Source organism: Emydura macquarii, unplaced genomic scaffold (genome assembly GCF_026122565.2).
Source record: "Emydura macquarii macquarii isolate MOO-44397 ecotype Brisbane River unplaced genomic scaffold, CSIRO-AGI_Emac_v2 contig_3517, whole genome shotgun sequence".
NCBI classification, from domain to species: Eukaryota; Metazoa; Chordata; order Testudines; family Chelidae; genus Emydura; species Emydura macquarii.
In genome coordinates, this window is record NW_027133654.1 from 4,904,258 (window position 1) to 4,926,437 (window position 22,180).

The following is a 22,180-nucleotide window of genomic DNA, read 5'->3' on the forward strand; positions in this document are numbered from 1 at the left end:
ATGCTCAGTCCTTCTATTGAAGTAATTGGCAAATACTTTCAGTGACTTTAAGATAATTTCCACTGAGTTCAGTGGGATGGGGCCCCCATCTGATTATTGGATCTGCACAGATCAGATTTCAAAATCAGATCCTAGGATTGAGCCATTTCTTTTACTCCAAGTCCTTTCCTACAGTCCAGTTGGTCTCTTGTCTCCACAATGTACTGTTGTATATTAGAGTTTTTAGTTTCTCTTGTTTGCTTGCACATGGTAAATCTTCTTTTCTGATTCTGTTTTGAAACAAAGTTTACAAATGTATGGCAGATACTTTCAGAAGAAGGAACTTTGCTGACCTGTTGGGAGGAAAAAGGAGCTAGAGAAAGGAGATAAGAGGGAGGAAAAAAAGCAAATGAAGAAGAAGTGAAAAGGAAGTAGGAAGAAGAGCCAGAATGTAATATTTTTAGAAAGCAATTTATCTTTCAGTAATTAAATGTTCTATTTTGTTTTCTCTAGTTTTTATTCTTCCATTTAAAAAAAATTAAATATTGAATTTCCTGAAGCACAGTACATAGTTAAAATATAAGTAATGGAGGGTTAATAAGCTTTTCTAGGACATTATATTTCAGTAATTGTAGATGGAAAAGTTTTTATTTAAAATAAAATATCTTACACTTATTCTTGTGCAGTTCACAATTTTCCTGAAAAACTAGTGTCCTTTCTGCAGAGGTGCTTGTAGCATTGCACAATCAGTTAAAATATACTACAACTGAAAACCATTATAAAATAGATTATTTAAAACCAAATTAAATATTAAAATTGAAATGAAGTAGTAGTAGACGATCCTTGCTATTTAAGGGTTTGATTTTGGATCTCTTGCTCAAGCATTGTAGTAGAACTGAGCCTGAAGATTCATCATGAAAGCACCAGGACTTCTTTCCTCCCCCTGCATCTCCATCATTTAAATGTGCGAGTGGCTAGCCCACTACAAAAAATAATGTTCCCTCTTTTGACATTCATACCTTCTCATCAACTGTTGTGAATGGACTCACCCACGCTACTTGAATTTACCTCATTAACAGTTGCACTCCACACTGTGATGTAACTCACCCATCCTTGCATTTGTATATATTCCTATCAAACTGAAGTTTCCATTTCATGCATCCGACGAAGTGGGTTTCTGCCCACGAAAGCTTATGCCGAAATAAATTTGTTAGTCTTTAAGGTGGCATAGGACTCATGCTGTTTTGCTAAAAACAGACTAACACGGCTACCCCTCTGGAACTCATCATTTAAATGGTATCCAAAGAATAAGAAATGGATTCTGGGTATACAAAACGGAAGTTTGCATTGAAAATTTTCCTTTAACAGCTAAGATATTTTTTCAAAATACAGTAGAGTTTCAGTATTGTGGTATTTCAGCTGACCTACACAATCATTTTTTTTCTGGTTGCTCTTATTTAAAGGTAGTTTCCTGTTAAAATTTATTCAGAAGATGACAAGTAGGCATTGGTGTGCTGTTCCCATTTTGTTTCTGTCTATGGCACTGGCGTCCATCCCATCACATAAAGCATTGGGTGTAGAAGGACTTCATGCTCTAAGGTAACACACTTCAGCTGTACTATATCCCTTATTTATGCCCAGGTTCTTCTGGGAGACTAATAAAATAATTTTGGGGACTGCACAGCAGAGTCTGACTCTTTTTGGGAAAATTGAAATAATCAAATGTAGTAGAAAGACTGAAAGCTTACACTTTTTCTTTCTCTATCCTTCCACACTCTCTTTTACTATGGTCCAATAGAAAAGCTTTCTCTTTTCACAAAGCAATCATTCTATATCTGAGCCATCCTTATTCTCAGAGGAAAACCTGCACAACACTTTCAAACGATGAGCCTGGGAGCTTAAATTCATAGCTTTGCTAGGCTCTAAAAATCATGGACTGAATAGAAACACTGGATTTATGCCTTATTATAAGAATCTGTAACCTATTGACCTCCCAGCTGCTGCTCCCTCCCCCCTTTCTGTGACTGGAAGGGTGTTAATGGGGCACTTCACCTTGAATGGTTCCTTGAAATGCCTGTTAATTCCTTATGCCACACAGTCTGTTCAAACCTTGTATTTAGCAGTGACACTTTGAGTTAGTGCCCAAGACCTGAAGAATAGCTCTATGTAAGATTGAAAGCTTGTCTCTCTCACCAAAAGAAGGTCCAGTAAAAGATATTACCTCACCTACTTCGTCTCTCTAATATCCTGGGACCAACACGGATATGACAACACTGCATATTTACTAGTACAATTTTTTTGTGTTCCTCAGAGGCTTTAACTCAGTACAGAGACATCTTCATTAAGCAAGCTTTTGCATATTTCTAGTATCGAAGAATATAAACACAGTAGTAAATTAAGCAGCATTAAACAAGTATAGCCAACAGTATTCTGAATAAAGAACACGTTTAAAGTGAATGTGAGAGCCAAACTGTGAAACTTGTGGAGATTTTTCTTCCATGTTGTCTTGGTTGTTTTGCTAGGCGGGTCTGCCAGAACCAAGGCTGCAAGTGGCAGAAAGTCTGCCTTGAGAGAAGGTGTTGGCAGCAGCACAAGCCTTCTGTAAGCTCTGCCACAGTGCAGTTTTTGTAGCTGCTTACCACAGCCCACATACCACATGAGGCTAGCTGGGAAGGGGTTATGGTCAGGGCACAAGAATGGTGTACTAATTCAGTGCATTTCCTGACCTCCTTTGCCAATGAGGATCTTATGGAGAATTCTCTGGAATGTAAAGCTACACATCTCTGGCAAATTTCCAAGTGAAAGCAACCTTTCAAATGGTGCTTACTCTCTTTTAGGGGTGAATTCCCCACTTCAGGTAAAGCTGTCTCTGCTTGCTTGGGGTGGTACATAGTTTGTGCTCCAATCCCTACTGTGCCAACAGTACGGTACAATTAACTCAGATTGGAATTTTTTTAGTTTTTAGGGAAAACTGTTTTAGTTGGAGAGCTCTTCAGTGAGTGATGCCTATAATCCATGTGTTTGACATTAGAAGGCTCTTTTACACTATTGCATTATTTTTATCATCAGTATGGCAATATTATTACATTATCATTAATTATGGAGGCATTGGTTATGAATCTATAGTTAAGGTTAAATCAGTTTTCATTTCAAAAGGCACTTTTAACCTTTATTTTATTAAAATGGCCAAAACCAAAACTTAGAATGTAAATTTTGAGTATTACTGAATTTTTCATGTTTTGAAAATTGGGTTGATAGAGAGAGAATAATAAGAATTCCAAAATGATCCCTTTTTGAAGTGGTTCACTGGCTTGTTCCACCCTTTTTGGACTCCCTTTTGCAGGACATCTAAGACATTGGGCTTTTTGCCTTGCTCCATGTTGCTCCTTATTTGTTGATTAATACAGTATCAATTATAGATAGGGCTTGTGTGTCATAACTTTTCACTTTCTCCATAAATGGAAAAAGAAATGCACCAAAATGAACCCACCATATTTAGCAGTGATGATGTAATACATCCACTTTGATAAATCCTTTGTGGGTGGGTGAGAGAGACAGAGGGATGTTCATGAGCCTACCCACCCACCAAATACCCCTGTATCCTAGGAGAAATTCTATCATCTGGGCAAGAGACAACCATGAGCCTCTACTGACTAGTTTGTTCCCCACTCTTATTGTTGACCAAAGCCATGAACATGGACCCTATGTTGTAGTAGATTATGAGCTGCCACCCCATTTTATAAACAATAGCAGGAATAGGATTCTAACATAGACCCAGATCTTAACTATTTGGCTGCACTGCCTTTCAGGTAGGATAATCAAATCACATTCAGTCTCTCAGAGTCAGGGATAGAACCCCAGATTCTTCTTCAAGTAGTGTCCCTATGACTGCTCCATTTCAGGTGTGCATGTGCTGCTCGAGCCCTTGATCAGAGATTTTCAGTTAGCAGTGTTCGTTTGGCTTGTACATGTGCCCTATGCTGCCTCATGCCAGAAACCGAGGCTATATAGGGGCATGCCGGCAAATGCACCCTCAGTTCCTTCTCAACTGCACCAGCCTGAAATGGAGCTCTAGTATGTCTGCTTTGAGCATAAATTGGTTTTTCTAATATTTCTATAGAGGTTAAGATTGTTTTTATGGTTGGTTGTTAGAATAGTTATAGTTAGTTAGATAAGTAGTCAGAGGATTGTTTTACTCCTCTTTCCTCTTGGGGAGACTTATTTTTTGTAGCAGGTTTCAGATGATCTCTCTCCTGCCGAGAGGTTATACCTATGAGCAATAGTCTCTTGAAGTGCGTCCATTTCTTGGGGGAGTCCCACGTCACCCAGAAGGTGAACTTCAATTAGGTCAGGAGTCTTTAGAGTTTTCAGGGAACTCTTCCACAAAGAGGACTGCGGACTCTAACCTTAAAGAACCAGCTCCAAAAAGTCGAGGTCCCTGGTGAGATCTAGAGTCTCTGAAGCCTCAACTTCTTGACTTGGTACCATAGAGTGGAAGGACTCCTCCTCCAGTACTAATGGGGCTGTAAAGTTCCGGAGCACGAAGGAGACAGTTCTGCTTGGGCCTGGGTACCTTCTTCGAGTAGTGTCCCTGTGGGTGCTCCACTCCAGGTGTTGGCATGTCCTTGATCCAAGATTTTGTCAGCAGTGCCCTTCTGGGTCGTGCATGTGCTGGCCCCATCTTGTGGTGCCGTTGGTGCCCTTTTCGGCATGCACAACCCGACCCCCTCAGTTCCTTCTCAACTGTCCACAGTCTGAGATGGAGCTCTCAGCTGTTCTTTGCAGCTTGTTTGAGAAATCTTCAATAATCTGTTTTTCCCCTGTAAAGTTAGTCAGTTTACCTGAAGTTTAGATTAGTTTACCTCAATACTTTCCTGTTTAAAAAAAAAAAAAAATCCCTCAGCTGTAGTTAATAGAGATATCATGCCAAGTTCTCCTGGCTTCAGGCAATGTGCTTCATGCAGGGACGCTATGCCTGCTTCTGACGGGCACTCAGAGTGCATCAGATGCCTAGGCAAAGGGCATATTGCCCAGAAATGCATCCACTGCAAGAACCTGAAATCCAGAGCCAGACATGACAGGGAGCTCCGCCTGAAGCTTATACTTATGGAGGGATCCCTGAGACCTGCCTCAGATCCTGGACAGGATAACATCTCCTTACAAGAAAAGACCAGAAAAAGACACTCTACTCCACCGACAACGGAGCACGCCAAGAGAAGGAGATCACCAAAAATGGACAAAGGATCTGGTACCAAAGAGACACTGATAATGGCTGAGGCACTGATGGTCCCAAGAACATCCACGGTGCCGACAGCACCAACAACTATGTCTGCACCAAGAAATGGTACAGAGCAGACCTTGGCACCGACACTGACAGAGCTGATGGTGCTTGCCCCACGAAAACACACTGAAAAGTGCCAGCAACATGAGAAGGAGGAAAAAATGTTAACATCTTCCCCATTATCACCACTATATGGGACTGACACCTCCCCAATACAATTCAGTCAGGAGGAGCCCATTTCTCCTATCTCCTTCTCCAGTGATGAGGAGTATGAAGGTGAACAGGCTACTTTTCTCCCCCCAACAGTCATCACCTAGGGGGCACCCAACTAAACACCATCCACATTCCAGATTTCCAACATATCCATGGTTTGGTCCACCAGCCCCATACCGCATGCACTAGCCTGGATGGGATACCTGGTCTACTTATTCTACATTGCCCAGTAGACCATCAGCCTCCCATAGATACAGGGAAAGGTCACCTGATAGACCTACTCCAACAGGACCCGAACCAAGTGGTCCTATAGAGGAACAAGATGAGAGTGCAGAGCAAGAAACAACTCCACCTGCACACAACTCATCCTCTTCCCCCTACGAGGCCATAGTTCCTCCATGTCCTCTAATGTCTGCAGATGATTTTAAGCAGTTCCAAGAGGGTGACTGACAGCTTTGAGATCCCACTTCAAGAAGTGGCAGGATCACAACATAAATTACTAAGAATACTGCAGACCTCAGCTTCTTCCAAAATCACCCTTCTGATGGATGATGCTCTCATGGCCAGCGAATAACGTCTGGCAAACGTCCGCTACCATTCTCCCTGCTTGTAACAGAGCTGACAAAAAGTATTATGTCCCTGCTAAAGATACTGAGTTCCTCTTCACCCACCCAGCTCCTAACTCATTAGTCATAGAAGCTGGTAGCCAGAGGAACAAACAGCAACATCAAAGATCAACACCGTACGACAAAAGACTGGGTCTACTTGGCAGAAAAGTCAACACGTCAGCAACCCTACAATTAAGAATAGCAAACTACGCTGCATTATGACCATGATAATTACTCAGAGATGTCTGAATTTATTGAATTTATCCCAGAGGAAAGAAAACAATTTCATTCACTGATAAAATAAATTGGTTGCAAGAACAGCATTGCAGGCTCTGTTCACGTTGCTGACATTGTGGCTAGAACTGTTGCAACTGCCGTCATCATGCACAGGGCATCATGGCTTCACTCCGCAGCCCTTCCCAAACAACTACAGTCAATGATCAAGGATCTTCCCTTTGACATGGTGAAGCTCTTGAAGATAAAACTGATGAAGTCCTGCATACCATGAAGGATTCTAGGGCTATGCTCCGCACCCTTGGTATTTACACACCTACAACAACAAGAAGAATCTTTAGGTATCAGCTGTATAATTCCAGATACCAACATTGCTTGCAAAACAGATGGTATGAGCAACCATGCTCCCGACAAAGGACCCAGCAATACCAACAGACAAACCAGCAGCAATCAACATCCCAGGCTGCTCCTCCAAAACAACAATTTTGAGGACTTGGTTGACGGTCTGCATGATCACCCCCACCTTCCACAGCCAGAGTCTTTAATACCCACCGTCCTGTTCAAACAGTGACTACACCCCTTTTACCAACACTAGGCGAACATAACAGACAAACGGGTATTAGAAATTATCCAATCTGGATATACTATCCCCTTTACTGCCATACCTATTATCCAAACCCCTTCCCCGTCCCTCTTCAGGGACCCATCTCATGAACACCTCTTACAACAGGAGGTCAAACATTTACTCCAAATAGGTGCCATAGAGCATGTCCCCTTCCAATGCAGAGGCAGAGGCTTCTATTCCCATTACGGTAGAACCTCAAAGATACGAATACCAGAGTTATGAACTGATCGGTCAGCTGAACACCCTGTGAAACCTGAAGTACTATAAGCAATCAGGCATTCTTGGCATGGGTGAGCTCGGAGCACTTATGGCCCGTCCACCAAATACAATATTTCACAAAGATAAAGTAATGTTACTACCTCATCCGAAATGCCTCCCCAAAGTGACATCAGCATTCCACCTTAATCAAAACATTCATTTACCTACATTTTACCTGAACTCCCCAGTAATGCACATGATGGACGTCATATGAGCCATTGCGTTTTACTTAGAAAGAACAATACCATTCAGGAAATCCCCCCCCAAACGTGTCATATCAATTGCAGAACGTTCCAAAGGCATCACCATATCCATCCAAAGACTATCAAAGTGGATTTCCAGCTGCATCCACACATGCTACATATAATCAGGGGTGTAACACTACCACAAAGGGTCAGGACACAATCTCCACATCCACAGCCTTCTTACATAACATACCAATTACTGAAATATGCAAACTAGCTACCTGGGCTTTGGCCCACACTTTCATAAAACATTACACCATCGAGCAAGCATCAACACATGATGCAGCAGTCAGACTCTCGGTACTCTTCCATACAACCTAACAATTCCGAAGTCCCCTCCGCCAATTGAGGTCACTGCTCGAGAGTCACCTGGAGTGGAAGACCCACAGGGACACTACTTGAAGAAAAGAAGAGAGGGTTACTCACCTTGTGCAGTAACTGAGGTTCTTCAAGATGTACGTCCCTGTAGGTGCTCCACTACCCATCCTCCTCCCCTCTACTTCCGAGTCAAGTGTTAGGGCTCTATGGTAGAGAAGAAACGGAGGGGATTGGGTTGTGCGTGCCAAAAAGGGCGCCAATGGCGCTGTGAGACAGGGATGGCATGTGCGTGACCCGGACAGGCACTGCTGACAAAATCTCTGTTCAAGGATGCGCCAACACCTGGAGTGGAGCACCCACAGGGACACCCATCTTGAAGAACCTCAGTTACTGCACAAGGTGAGTAACCCTCTCTTCTATCAGCAAAGAGGACAAGCATAGAGACTTGGAGGTGGCACCACCCAATTAAGCCCAGCTGTGCTCTTCAGCACTGAGCAAGCAGCAATGCTAGGCACCATCTGCATCTACTTCAGTACAGCAATCGTCAGCTTCAGTGACTGGGGCCTCGAATACCACATCAGTACCATAGGAGTTCAGGTATACTAAGGACCTCTTAATAACAGATGAACTGGAGTGCCTGCTCCGCGTAGGTAATGAACATCTCTTGGTACCAAGATCCCAATCTCCGGATTACTGTCGTGTGGTATCACAGGAATCTCTACCGTTTTCTGTATGTGCTCCTCCATTGGCTGAGAGGAGGAGGATGAAAGTGACTCTTTCTTCTCTATTTCTGTTCATGATGCTCCAGCATATTCCTTCAGGATTCCATTCCTTGAAAATCATAGGGAAGATTGGACTCATTATTGATATGGTGGAACCAACCCTGCATGCCATCCCCACTTCTGTAGGCCCTCCCCTCCACCCCATGACCACACTGGGACTCCTGGATTGCTCATTGACAACAATTTGCCAGACGTTTCATGCTGTCTCATAGTGAAGTCATAGTTCTACAGCCCTCATCTCTGTCACTGGCCTCCTCACCACCACCACCGGAGATGTTTGAGGACCATGAAGTTAGGGCAGATAATGAGGCCACCCCTTAAATACCTATTTCGTCCTTGTCTCTGAACAAGGCAGTTATGCCTCCATCACCATCCATAGCTGATGATTTTTAGCAATTTCAAACCCTCATAAAGAATGTAGCTGACACTCTTCGAATTCCTCTGAAAGAGTCAAGGATTCACAACACAAACTGTTGGATATCTTGTCGTCAGCCTCCAGGGTGGCATTACCCATAAGTGAGGCTCTCCTAGACCTGGCTAAGATGGTGTGGCAGGCACCTGCCACTGTTTCACTTACGTGTAAACAGGCAGATAAGAAATATTACGTTCTTCCTCAGGCTTCTGACTTTTTGTTCTCCTACCCTCCACTTTACTCCCTGGTGATGGATGCAGAAAGTGAGTGGGGTAAGCAGCACTTCTCTAAGTCTTCCCTTTGGGCAAAAGTTCTGTTTGTCAGCAATCCTTCAATTCAGGATCGCAAATTATCAGGTGATCATGGCTAAATATAATTTTACAAATTACAACAGATTCACAGCTTTTATTGAGCATCTGCCACAAGAGCATATGGAGCAATTCTAGTCCATCATCTCTTAGGGTCATTGGTGGTAGAACTGCTCTTTAAGCATCCTTAAATGCTGTGGACATCATTGCTATGTCCATCTCTACGGCAATGGTAATGCACAGGGCATCATGGCTGTAATTCTTGGGGTTTCTGAGAAAAGTATAGAGGACCTCCCCTTTAATTGTTATAAACTGTTCTCGAAAAACACGGATGAGTCCTTACACACTCTGAAGGACTCTAGGGCTACTTTAAGATCCCTGGCCATTGGTTACAGACTGCTCAGAGATCGCGTCCTACTCTGTTTTTCAGATTCCATAGATCCACTGAACCCGCCAGAAAAAGACGCAGAGTATAGAGAAAGAGGGCAGCCCAATTGTCCTCTGTGTCCACCAGCCATCTTTGAATCAGCAGTTCTGATGGGTTGGTTGAGTGTTTGAATCTGCCTGCACTCTGGTTTCACAGCTGTGTTCATTAGCCTACCTCCCGCTCTTTTGGAGACCCCTACTTGGAGGTGAATCACTACAAACAAGTGAATCCTAGAGGTCATAACATCGGGCTATACCATCCATTTTATGTCACTCTCTCCCTTCCACCCACTTTCTTATCCTTTTTCAGGAATCCCTGTTGGGAGCTTTTATTGAGACAAAAAGTGAACTCTCTCCTTCAGTTGGGAGCAATAGAGCCACAAGGTCAAGAGATTTTACTCTTATGTGGCTTCGGTATCCAGCACAAGGAGGCATAGGGCACATGCATGGGCCAAATAGATGATGCTAATTGAAAATATCCAGTCAAGGGCTTGAGAGGCACACCTGAAGAGGAGCACCTGTAGGGGGAAGCATCTAGAAGAACCGCAGTTGCTGCACAAAATGAGTAACCTCTTCTATCTGTTCTCCACTATGTTACTGTTTCCTAGCCAACAATTATGTAACGCACTGGGAAAGTGAGTGTCAAGGTCTCCTCGAGTAGCTTCACTAAAGAGACTTGTTATTTCTGTAGTTTAAGAAATAGGATTGAGCTGGGGGTCTGAAGGGCCAGGATTTTAACACTGGTGTTAACCTATGGGAGGGGATTTTATGGTTACACATGACATATTATGTTTTCTAAGTTTTGTTTATAATAATTAAAAAACCTGACTTATTTAATTCACATTATATGAAAACTTAAGTTTTACAACATATTGGTAATTTAAGAGCTATTATAATCTATAAATTATAGTGTGACACCAAAATACAGATGTTTGTCATTTATCAGCTCTTCTTCCTAGCTTGACCCTGGGATCTACCTACTGAGATGCACCAATCTTGTATAAAAAGAATTAGGAAATAAACACAAAAAACTTAGTTTAGTGACAGAGTTGTGTCAGGACATGCTCCACCAACTCACCTGAAACACATGAAAATGAAAAAGTAAGGGAGAAGTCTCTAGCATTCACATTGCCTACAACACTTGATAATATACTCTATCAATCCTTAAGGCTTTTGCTTCTGTCTCCAATAGATACAGAAAAGCAGTACTTATCCTAACATAATCAACTTTGAATTCTAGCACAAAATCTTACCGATGACCTCAGCAATGTTAAGGCTGTAATTTCCAAAATGTACGGAATGTGTGACAGACAGATGTGCCAATCTGGTGATACAAGAGCATCGGAGATTGCTATTAAGGTTTTGTGCTAGAGCGAGAATTTAATGAAGTCTGGGTACATACTGCTTTTCAATATCTGTTAGAGATGGACGTGAATGAAATTGTTCACTTATGAATTGTTGGAATGCATTATCAACAGTGTTGTAGGCAATGTGAATGTAAATGGAATGGAGACTTCCCGAAGCTTTTTATTTCCATGCTTTTCAGATTTTGAGTTGGTGGGGTTTGTCCTTATGCAACCTTAATTGTCACTTAAAAAAAAGTTTTTTGTGTGTTTATTTAGAATCATAACCTATCTTGTTATTTTAGATCATTTGTTCTTCAGTGCAGGAATTATATAATCTTGTATGTTTAGAAAGTGCAGTGCACATTCTGAGTGCGCCTGTGTTCTTAATATTTTTTTAACCACAGTTAAAATATAGTTGGTAAATTAATATTTATTTTAAGAACTGCTTGATCTGTTAATAATTTAAGGTGCATATTTATCCATTTGTAGAGATGTCCTGCAGTGTACAATGATCACACATCAAATTCTGTTGCGGGGAGCTGCTCAGTGTTTTCTTCTTCAAACAGCTATGCATTTGACAGATGTTGTAAGTTCCTCTTTTTTTTCCTAGTGTAATGTTATTTTTCAGAGATGATAATGCAATATAGTAGTGCTGCCACACAGAACTTGGAGCATCTGATTTTACTGAAGTTGTAATTTTGGCAGTGCCCAGTTTAAAACTTTGTGGTTGAGTGATATAGGTTTGTATGCAGTTGTACTAATAATTCTTTTAACTTTGTTCTTCATATGGAACAACTTGATCCTTTTTGTTCAGCATTTTGTTTGCAGTACTTTATTGAGAATATTTGTATTACTGAAACACCTAGAAATCCCTAGTTATGGACCCAGGACCCTATTGTGCTAGGCTGTGTACAATTATTTAACAATTTAAATTTAATATTAAAGAGACTTTCAAAACTACATAAGAGATTTTAAAATTATATTTCTAATGTGAGCGTGGTGACTTTAGAGTCAGGTTAAACTATCACTTTCATTTTAAAGTCTTGAATGTCAGTTGTCTAATTCTCAAATTATTTTGTAGGACTGAAATTTCTCATGCTTAATGTTGAACCAGAAGGAAATCCTTCCCCTCTTTCCCCCTTATAATATTGCAAGAGTTTGTCTGGGTACTTCTGAGTTATCAAATGTGATTAAAATTTTTTTCAAATGATTTTGTGGCTCTGGATAGCTCAAAAAGTTTTCTTTTTAAACTTCATACTTGGCATCAAACAAGGACTGGTGCTTTTGTCTTGTTTGATGAAATTCAGTAAAATTCCTGGATAAAAACTATATTTAACTGCAGTTAAGGCTGAATACATATCTGTAACTAAGAGTGAAAGTATTACAGGGATGTTGTAATTGTTGCAAAAACAAGCAACAGAAACCTTGTAAAGTCAGACTTAAATGTTAAACTTAAAAAAAAATCCACACGTAAGTAGAAGCTGCTTCTCTTCACCTTCAAAGCTGTTCTCTTGTTCCTTATCCAGGGCCGTATTATCCATTAGGCACAATAGGCATAGTGCCTAGGGCCTACGAAACTTTCAGGGCCTGCGAAAAAAATTTTAATATATAATTTTTTATTTTTATTTAAAAAACTATTTATTAGTAGCTTAGAATCAAATTAGTTATTTCGGTCGGGGGGCCTATGAAGGCAAGTGTGCCTAGGGCCTACGAAGGTCTTAAAATAGTCCTGTCCTTATCTGCTCTTGTCTCTCATAGCATTATCCTCCTGGCTCTTCCATTGGTGATGCTAATCATGACTGCTAGTTCCTTACCTCACTGACAAATGTTTCTATGCCTTTTTCACTTATATCAACAATGTGTGTGTTCTCCTTGAACTCATCGATAAAGCTCCTCTCCTCAGGACAGATTACTTTTGTGATGCCTACAAGACATTGGCCAGCTAACTGTGGATAGGCTAATGGATAGCTGAGTTCAGTTGATATGTTTTAATTTAAAGAACACCCTGATGTGTATAATGTATATAAAACCTGCATAATATAAATACATACTTTGATTGTGTCCCTGTTTATCACTATTCGTATATGTCTTGTTTTCTTAAATTATAAACTCTTTGGGTTAGAGGATGTCTTCCTGTGAGGACAATACATAGCACATTGTGAATACTACTAGAATACTACTACTGATCTATAATACTAATAGTAATGAATGCACTTATACATTATTGTTTATGATTAACCTACCACTGTAGCTTTTAGGTGATCAGCAATTCCCAACCGGTAGTATTTGGAGAACTTTCCCTCACATGGTTGCATGGTTTTTTTTCATCTTCTAAATCTCTTTTGAAAGAATCTAAAATTACTTTCTTTCCTAACGTTTTCCCATGTAAGCAATTGCTGTAATTGCCACAAGAATGTCATATGATTTCAGTGAGAATGGAAGTGTCTATGTGATTGTGAATGAAAGAGGAGTGCCCAGTGTTCTTGCTTCACTCTTCCTGATAGCTACATCAAAAGTTCTCTCTTTTATTGTCCACTCTATTTTCTTTGGTCTGCTACAACTGATTACGTCTTCTCTTTAGGTAACCTTTGCTGTTCCAGATTTTGCTATGGTTGACCATGAACTGACATGAGCAGGGGTTTTTTTGTGAAAAGGCAGAACCAGAAGAATTAATCAGGGGTTTCTAAATATCTAAAATTAGTATAACTAAGGTTGTCCATTTACACACACTGTCCCTCACTTAAAAAAAAAAACAAAAAAAACCTCATCACTGAATAGTACCTCTCTTCAAGCCATTCATTCGCCTTCAGCGTATATCTCTATATGAGTACATCTGACTGTAGGAAAATGAACGGTGTCCCCTAATTAAGTTATGTTAGCAAATGAAAACTGAAAAAAGCAAAAATGAACATCTCTGGAAAGTTCACATCTCTGTGGCAATTAATTGGGGGTGGGAGGGAAAAGATTACTTCTTATTATTACAATATTTGCCAGATGAAAGCAAACTCTTCTCAGTTTCACATTAAAATATTACTTGTGTGTGTGTGTGTGTGTGTGTGTGTGTGTGTGTATGTATATGTGTATATATATATGTGTATGTGTGTGTGTGTTGGTAACCGATGAATCTTATATAATGTCTTTAGGAGAAAGTGTCGCTTCCAGAGATTTCAAGTTTTCTCATGTCGCTTAGACCAGAAGAGTCCTTAAGCAGAGGGACTGTACTATGGATGGAGGTGAGAACTGAAACTGCTCGTGGTTTTGTGTTAATCAAAATATTCTGTAATTTAATAACCATATTGATTTTATTGGTATTAGTTATAGCTTATGTTTTAATCCTCTAATACTTTATGCATGTGAACTACCCTAATTATTAAGTCTTTTTCGTACTGGCACATCTGGAGCTTCTGGCACTGAGTGCTAATTGATTTGTGCATTGTATCTGGACCTGTAACTCAAACTAAGGAGGGGGATTAATTTTAACCCTCAACATGCCTTCCAACAGGTTATTAGAAGATTTTAATACGTACCACCATTGTGTGTAAAGGTAAGGAAGAAGGGGAAATTGTTTTTTTCTTTCCTGTTGCAGAGCACCTAAATTCTGCACAAGAGAAGCACTTTCCTGAGGGCACAGCTTCTGCTGCACTTTCAAGCAGAACAAGAGCTGGAGCTGATTTCTAACTGTACTTGTATGCCCTGCTTTGCCACAGCATTCTCCAGAATGAACATGAGCTAATCCTGTAATTTTTGTGTTTAGCCATGTCCAAGTACAAATCAGAATAGGTTCTCTCATGCAGACTTTTGGTGCCCAAATGCTTGTTCTATAAGAGACTTCCAGGCATTCACAGTGCCAGTCTGCTTTCTCCCTAACCATTCCCTTTGGAGTTAAGGCAACTGTTACTGGTATCTGTAATCTTTCCCGTCAGGGAACCATGCTCACTCCATTAAATCAGTGGTAACCTCATGGAGAAAGAATGAAGCAGGGCTTCTTATGAGATCTTCAGAGCCATGATTTGGGCATCTCCCTCTGCTTTTATTAACGATACAAGGTGGATATAGCATCCTCAACTAAAGTTGCCCTTCAAGCAGTTGTTCCTGTATTTATATGTTTTTTCTTTTCTTCGTTTTAGGTACTTTCCTCCCCTGCTTTTTTTTCCTACTACTTGCTGTTTTTCAGCAATTACAAGGTTGGCGGATGTTTGTTTGCTGGAGTAGTAGACTGTTTTGTCTTATCTTTACACTTGCCTTCTCTTCAGAATGATTGTTTGCTATCTTGTACATGTCTTTCCTTTTTTCCTAGTTTTGGAAGTATTTTCTGAGACACTGGCCTCTTAAAGGGCCAGTATTGGGGTGCCAAAAATTTGCATGAGAACTGCCTCTGATTTTCATGGGTGTGTGGCAAAACCTGGCTTTTACAAGAATAACAGCTTCATTCCTAAAAGAAGACATATTTGCATGTAAGATTAAATTTTTGCTTTCCATTGTGAATTTTAACTCTCAACATACATGTATATCACAACTTTTAAGGTGTATATTAAGCCATGGAATTAGAAATTTAAGTGAAAAAACATTGAAGAAGTAATCTTTGGACTTCAGAACATTCTGGCTGAATAAGTAGACATAGCTGGATGCAATGGCACAGCAGGTTAATGGAGCAATGACTATGTGCAGCATCTGTTCTACTCTTATGTGTACCAAAAGCTTAAATAAGCACGGGATTTTTTTTTAAAATACATTTGTAGAAAAAGAAAGAAACCGGTAGTTTTGAAAATATACTAGTATATACACAAACACATGCTGTTAGGGAATTTAAGTACCTTGGGGAGTGTCCAATTACTTATTTTCTTCTACATAACCAAAGTTGGCAGAAGTGTTTATATATAACATTTATTTCATTTAGCTTTGTGATTGGCTGTATACTAATAAAAGATGCTTCAGAAAATCCATAAACTGCCATCTTGAGCATCAAGAAAGATCTTCATTAAGTGTATATGTACATAGTCTTGTGGAAGATTACCTTAAGGCACCTGTATCCAAAAGTAAGTTCAGTTAAGCTTTATGAATTAATTTCTCTTAAATGCAAAAACTAGAGCTAGTGATATAACAAGCTTAGTCTCTTCACTCAAAAGTCAGATTCTTAAAATTAAGGGTTTTTATACTTTATATATTTTTGTGCTTTTACTCTTTTATATTTATCTTGTTACTTTGCACAATCCTATCTAGTGGTATTGTTTTGTTAATACTTAATAAAATAATGTTTGCATTTAACAAAGAGCAGGAATAGAAAATACAATATTGCAAAAAAAAAAATCTTAACTTGGAATTAGCTAATTGAGTGATTAAGTTGCAAATTCAGTGTTGCATTAGCACTAGTAGTTTTGTGCATTTATTTTCCTTCTTTACTCTTTCCCCAAACCCCATTTAGGAAAGGAAAAAGTGTATGGAACTGTTCAGGTTGCACAATTTACAAAATCCATAACTTTCACTCCCAGAATTTATAAGTTACATGCTTTGGGGCTAACATATTTGTGGCGATACAAATGTGTTATACTTTTAGTCTGGTGCTAAGCAGGTTTTTGCACATGCTGCTGCCAAACGATTAGGCTTTTTGAGCTTAACCTTCATCTTCACCTTAAAAGTGCGTTTGTAGATTCTTATAACAAAAGAGGTATGCAGTTTAATAATTGCATGTATATCATGTGAGCACTGAGCTAAATTCTGAACAGACTCTTTTACTTTGCCTCACTGCCATGTTTCAGATATTCATAATTGATTTTAAGCACTTTCTTTCAAACTTATATGTTTATGGAGTTTTGATTTGTATGTGGCACGTATCATAGTAACATTTAAGCATTACAAACTTAACAAAATACGTACTGCTTGAAGAAGTTTATAATACCAAGTGTGATATTTCAGAAGTCAGCCATTTTTTAATTATCCCTATAGAGGATACCAAAAAAAGAGGTCACATTTTGATTTTGGTGAATATCATCAGAAAAATCATTGTATCAATAGAAAACTAATTTTCCAAAACCTGTTTTTCTTATGATGAGAGAGGTTGCAAACACTTTTTCGTCTATAATTAGTTTGGTAGAACTTCCCTCCTTCCTGAAATGTGTATTTAGGCCCTTTGCTTTGGTCACCTAACTGAAAAAACAGCCTTTATAGAAGTTAATTTACTTGAATTGCAGCTCAGTTTATAAGCAGCTTGATGAGAAAATTAAACCCTCAGGTATGGAACTACTTGAGTGGTGGAACACCAAAGCATGTCTCGTTTTCCAAATTCCTAGAGTTAGAAGTCCAAAATTCTTTCTAAAATGACAGCTCTTAGACTGTTTTTTTGTAGCAAAAATTGGGATAAGATTGGTGTAAATGATTTGGTCCATATAGGAGATCAGATGGGAGAAAAACTTAACTTCAAGCTTTTTTCTCTTTTGACAGGGTGATTTTGGTTCTTTATGAAAGTTCTGTCTGGTAGAAACGCAGGGCTGGGATTTTTAAAGGAGTTTAAGGAAGTTGAATTTCAGTGGAATTTATGCAGCTGATTCCCTTACACTCCTTTGAAAATCCCAGTCTCCATTCAAAAAAGTACTTTCTTAAACTTTTTTTTTTTAATCAGGATTTACTGCTAAAGAACCTAACATGTAGCCTAAAATGTATTTTAACCAAAAAGCTGGTAGACTCTTCTCTCTCACATAGTATGTAGAGGGAGAAAATGCAATTGGTTTAATTTAAATTTTTATACAAGAATGGAATGTGTTCATTATTAATATTTATGCTGATATATTGTACATTGAATTGGTTAATCATTTACATATCACTGCCTGCTGTTAATAGAATTGGAAACCTACATTAGCAGTTAAAATTGCCATGCTGAGGATTTTTTTAAATACTATGGAAATTTTAAATTATCTTTAATCAGGAGAAGACTGCTTTATGCCTGACTGGTTTGAAGCTAAGCTTGTTGCTACAATGATGCTGCTGGCTGCAGATGTGGAGGAGATGAAGAATAAATACAGGCAAGTAGGAATCTCATGTCTTCCATGAAATTTTTCATTTGGGCCTATTCCAAAGCCCACTGAAGTCAATGGGAAGACTCCTGTTGAGGTCAGTGGGCTTTGGATCAAGCTGTAGTCAATTGCCTTAGAATTTATCTTGCAAAATTATCAGAAGTGCCTAAGTCCTAGTTTCTCAAGTGACTCAGACACTTAAGAGAAGTACACAGTAAAATATTTGTTTTTAATTTTTGTTTTGTGCAGTGAAAAAAGCAACTGTGAATGGGTTGAACTAAAGGCTTTCTTGCACCCACTTCTGGAGGTCTTGCTGAAACTTGGCACTAATGCTTACATACCAACACTGAAAACTGATAAAAGTCTACAGCTACTCTTGAAGCTATTACAGACCTGTTCGTTAAAACAGTCCAGTCCACAAGATGGTTAGTGATATCTTCGGTATATTGCATTCTGTATCATTTATAATCAAATTAAGCTTGTGGATATTTACTACTGTAAAGGGATATTGTCAAGTAAAGTCAGTGGATAAGTGATGTATGTAAAAAAGTTTATAATCCGAAGCATGCCTTCCAAATCAGAAACAGTGGGCCCAATCCTGCAGAAGCCCTTCTGGGATATTCCATCACTGACTGAGTTGAGGATGTAGAATGCTTCCAAGAAAGCAGTTGGCATCCTTCAGAATTAGACCCATGACTATTTAGAACCTGGAGAACATGAATGTATTATAAATAACTATGAGCCCATTCTTTGGGAGTTGAACATGCAGAGTTCTTAGCAGTCAGTGGAATCTCCTAGGAGTCTGTTTTCACCTTGCAGGATTGGACTCCAAACTTTTTTTTCTCCTTTTAAATGCTTTTGTGTTAAGACATATAAGAAAAGAAAAGCCACTCTTTAGCGGTGACCTGCTGTGTTTTCATGTTTCTTTGCTGCAGAGTAATACCAAATAATAAACTTAATTGCCAAAGCTATGAACTGGCCTCCTTGCTGATAATTCATGAACAGTGAAATATTGTAAATGTACAAGCCGTGTTGGCATGTTTATGATTATTTTTTTTTAAAAGGGATTGGGGTACACAATGTGTTGAAAGGGAAAAATTGATAGTGAACAAGTTCTGATTTCAAGCTTGTACAATGATTTTATTAATAGTGGTAAATGCTTTGTTTAAAAAAATTACAAAAAATTTACTTGATGTCCCTTTCAAAATGTGATTGTGGTCAGAAAAGTGACTGTATTATTGGCATTTTCTTACTCAACAGATCTCTACCTATATTTATCGAGTCTGCAGACATTAGTGTTGAAAAATGAGTTTTTACTAATTATTACTCTTGGTAACTTTTGAGAGCCAACAGAACTATGGGAGAGTTAGCTGGATTCTGTTTTGGCTTGTGATTTATCAAAAGAATTCCTAACTAAGGGTATGAATTAACTATGAATCCTAAATAAGGGTAAGAATTCCTAACCAAAGGCGGCATTGTCGGCAGTGCAGGATCAATTCTGCGGGATTGATTGAGTGGCAGTGGAGATCTGCTCAGTCGAACCCGGAAGTCGATACCGTTAATCCATCCCCCAAAAAAGAGTAACTTCGTTGAAAGGAGGGCATTTCCTGTTGGCTCAGCACTGTGGGGACACTGTGGTAAGTAGAAGTTAGGAAGTCGACGGGAGATACACAAGCTACTCTACGTAGCTTGTGTATCTCCCATTGACTGTTGCCAAAACTGCCAGCAGTGTAGACCAAGCCTAAGTTTCTTAGTAATAATTCTGCAAATGGAAGTATGAACCAAACAGCGTGCGAGGGGGGAGTTATGGTTGTAATAACTGTAATAATCTGATGTAGCAACTGATTTCCTGAACAATTATTTTATACTGTTTAATCTTGTGAATAAACTAGAGATATGTAGTCTTAAAAAAGCAGTCAGCTGAGCCATTTTCAGCCATGTTAATAAATAGAGAACACTGATAATAAGCACAATTTAGTTTTGAAACCTCTGTGAATATGTCCATATTGTTTCTGGGGTTTGGCAGTTTTCCATTTAATTAAACTGTTTTCAAAAATTAAATATCAGAGCGAGATTTGGCTGTTTAATCACAAGGAAGTGTACCAGGCTTTCCTCTGAGCTTGCTTTTTGGTGTAATTCCAAGGTGACCTAGAAAACCTTGAAGAAATCCTCAAAGGTATCCTCTGAAAATCTCTGCTGGGAGTTCAACCTGTACTTCATAGATGTTTATTTCATAGCAGGTCCAATCAGATAGACTCCACTTTAGTGCTTTGTTATCTTTCCTGTGTTTTTTTGACTCCTTGTGTGTTGGAGCAAAAAGGGCATGCAGAGACTTTCAGTGCCATCTCAATATTGATGTATTATCCGTCTGGCTTTCATTGCCACTGGTGGGCTCCCTTGAAATATAGATTGAGGTATGTTGGTGGTTAAGTACATTTTGCCACATTTATCCACTTTAGCCCCTACATTAGTTACATACCACTATCATTATCTATGATTCAGTGCCATGTAAATGTATTGTGTGGCACTATGTTTTGTAATCATATTTTATCCTAGCCTTCCGTTAGTAACAAATGCTATTTTCCCTTCTAATCCTGTGCTCTCATTTGGTTGTAATTTTCTGAAAATATCTTCTTGTATGCTGAAATCTTCCATACTTGGTCTCTACCCAAAGCTGAATTACATTAGAAAGCTTCAAGAAACTCCCTTTTAGCTGTTGTTATGCAGGTGTGTTTAAAAAAAACAAAAAACAAATAACTTTTTCCCATGTTTGGATAACATTAGCAGCTGAATTTGAAACTGAAAGTCCTCACTGAGGAGTAAGCTCATGACAAAGTTTGGGGGAAAAATGGACTGGATTTTAATAAAGTTATGAACATTTGAAAACGGTCCAGCTATTCATCTTTCATCTTTTCAAACTTCACTATATTTTGATCACTCACAAGAAGGAATATAACCCAGTTCACGCTGCAATGTGTGGCTCTTCAATGCTAAGAAAATACAAAGTATTTTAAATACCCTTATTTTAATCAATAAAAAGACCAGATACAATGCTAGCTAGAAACAGGAGGCAGATCAATAAAGTTAGAACGTGTCATTTTCACATAGTTGCTTTTCTGAATAGAATCTCACTTTAACTAGCTATGCTTACAAATTAAATAGATCCGTCTTTATGTGAGCATTCAGAGACATAGGACCAGATTGTGACTTTCCATCTATCCCTGAGTGTGGCGCAGCAAAGGAAGAGTTCTGATTCTGAGGGAAAGAAAATTCCTTATTTAGCGTCCTTCATTTTTGTTTTAAGGGAGAAAGTATCTGCTACTGGCTATAGTAGTAGCAAATTCTTCTCCCTCTGTGCCAGTTCAGCTGTGCTAACTGGTGTATTTTGGGAACAGAGCCTTTTCTTCCCATTCCCAGGTTACCTTTGCAGAGGTAAAAGTAAAGGAGGGCTAGTGTCAGTGGTGCCTTCTCTCGTCCTACCCATTGCATTCATTGGTGTTCCAGGTAACCCAACCCCTTACTTCCCTGCATGGGTGCATTGGACAAGTGACAGTCTTGCCCGTGGTGATCTTTTCTGATGTGCATGCTCATTCTGCAATTTGCATGCAACCATAAATGTGTTAAACAAATATTACATATATAATTTCCCCACACAAGCATACTACTTCTCAGTGATGTATGTGATCATAGTAGTTTTAGTTTAAAACAGGAAAGGTATATTTTTTTTACTTTCACTCAACTTTAAAAGCAGTTGAAGGGATTTTGCTCCATTTTTTCACAAAAAAATATGTTATTTGTGCAGAGGCTTAGTATGGAAAATTTCAGTCCCAGTAATGAATATTTCACAAAGTTATGAAATTGTGAAAATTGAGTTAGAATGGAACCTGTTTTGCAGCCTTAATTTAAATTGTTGATTCAAGACTGAGAATCATCTATAATAAAGGTCAAACAACCACACACACGTAATATGGGTATTAGAATACCATAATGTACTATAAGAAAGTTTGAGAATAGTTCTAATTAATTTAGGCCCTGATCCAGGAAAGCACTTGAGTATGTGCTTAACTTTAGGCACTTGAATAATCTAATTGACTTTGAGATCTCTCTGGTGTTTAATCAGTCAGATTGATTTCTGATA

The 22,180-nt window shown here is 39.0% G+C and overlaps 1 protein-coding gene across 4 annotated transcripts in view; it reads left to right on the forward strand.

Annotated features, from left to right (window-relative positions):
- Nucleotides 1–22,180, forward strand: part of TARBP1 (TAR (HIV-1) RNA binding protein 1) — a 119,065-nt gene that overhangs the window by 21,175 nt on the left and 75,710 nt on the right. For 3 of the 4 annotated variants that reach the window (XM_067535836.1, XM_067535839.1, XM_067535840.1), the window contains exons 7-13: nucleotides 1,443–1,578; nucleotides 11,525–11,621; nucleotides 14,179–14,268; nucleotides 15,163–15,219; nucleotides 15,933–16,071; nucleotides 17,955–18,051; nucleotides 18,292–18,467. In XM_067535836.1, coding sequence (XP_067391937.1) covers nucleotides 1,443–1,578; nucleotides 11,525–11,621; nucleotides 14,179–14,268; nucleotides 15,163–15,219; nucleotides 15,933–16,071; nucleotides 17,955–18,051; nucleotides 18,292–18,467 — 792 coding nt within the window. The remainder of the gene's footprint in view (nucleotides 1–1,442; nucleotides 1,579–11,524; nucleotides 11,622–14,178; nucleotides 14,269–15,162; nucleotides 15,220–15,932; nucleotides 16,072–17,954; nucleotides 18,052–18,291; nucleotides 18,468–22,180) is intronic. The other variant, XM_067535837.1, reaches the window with a different exon arrangement.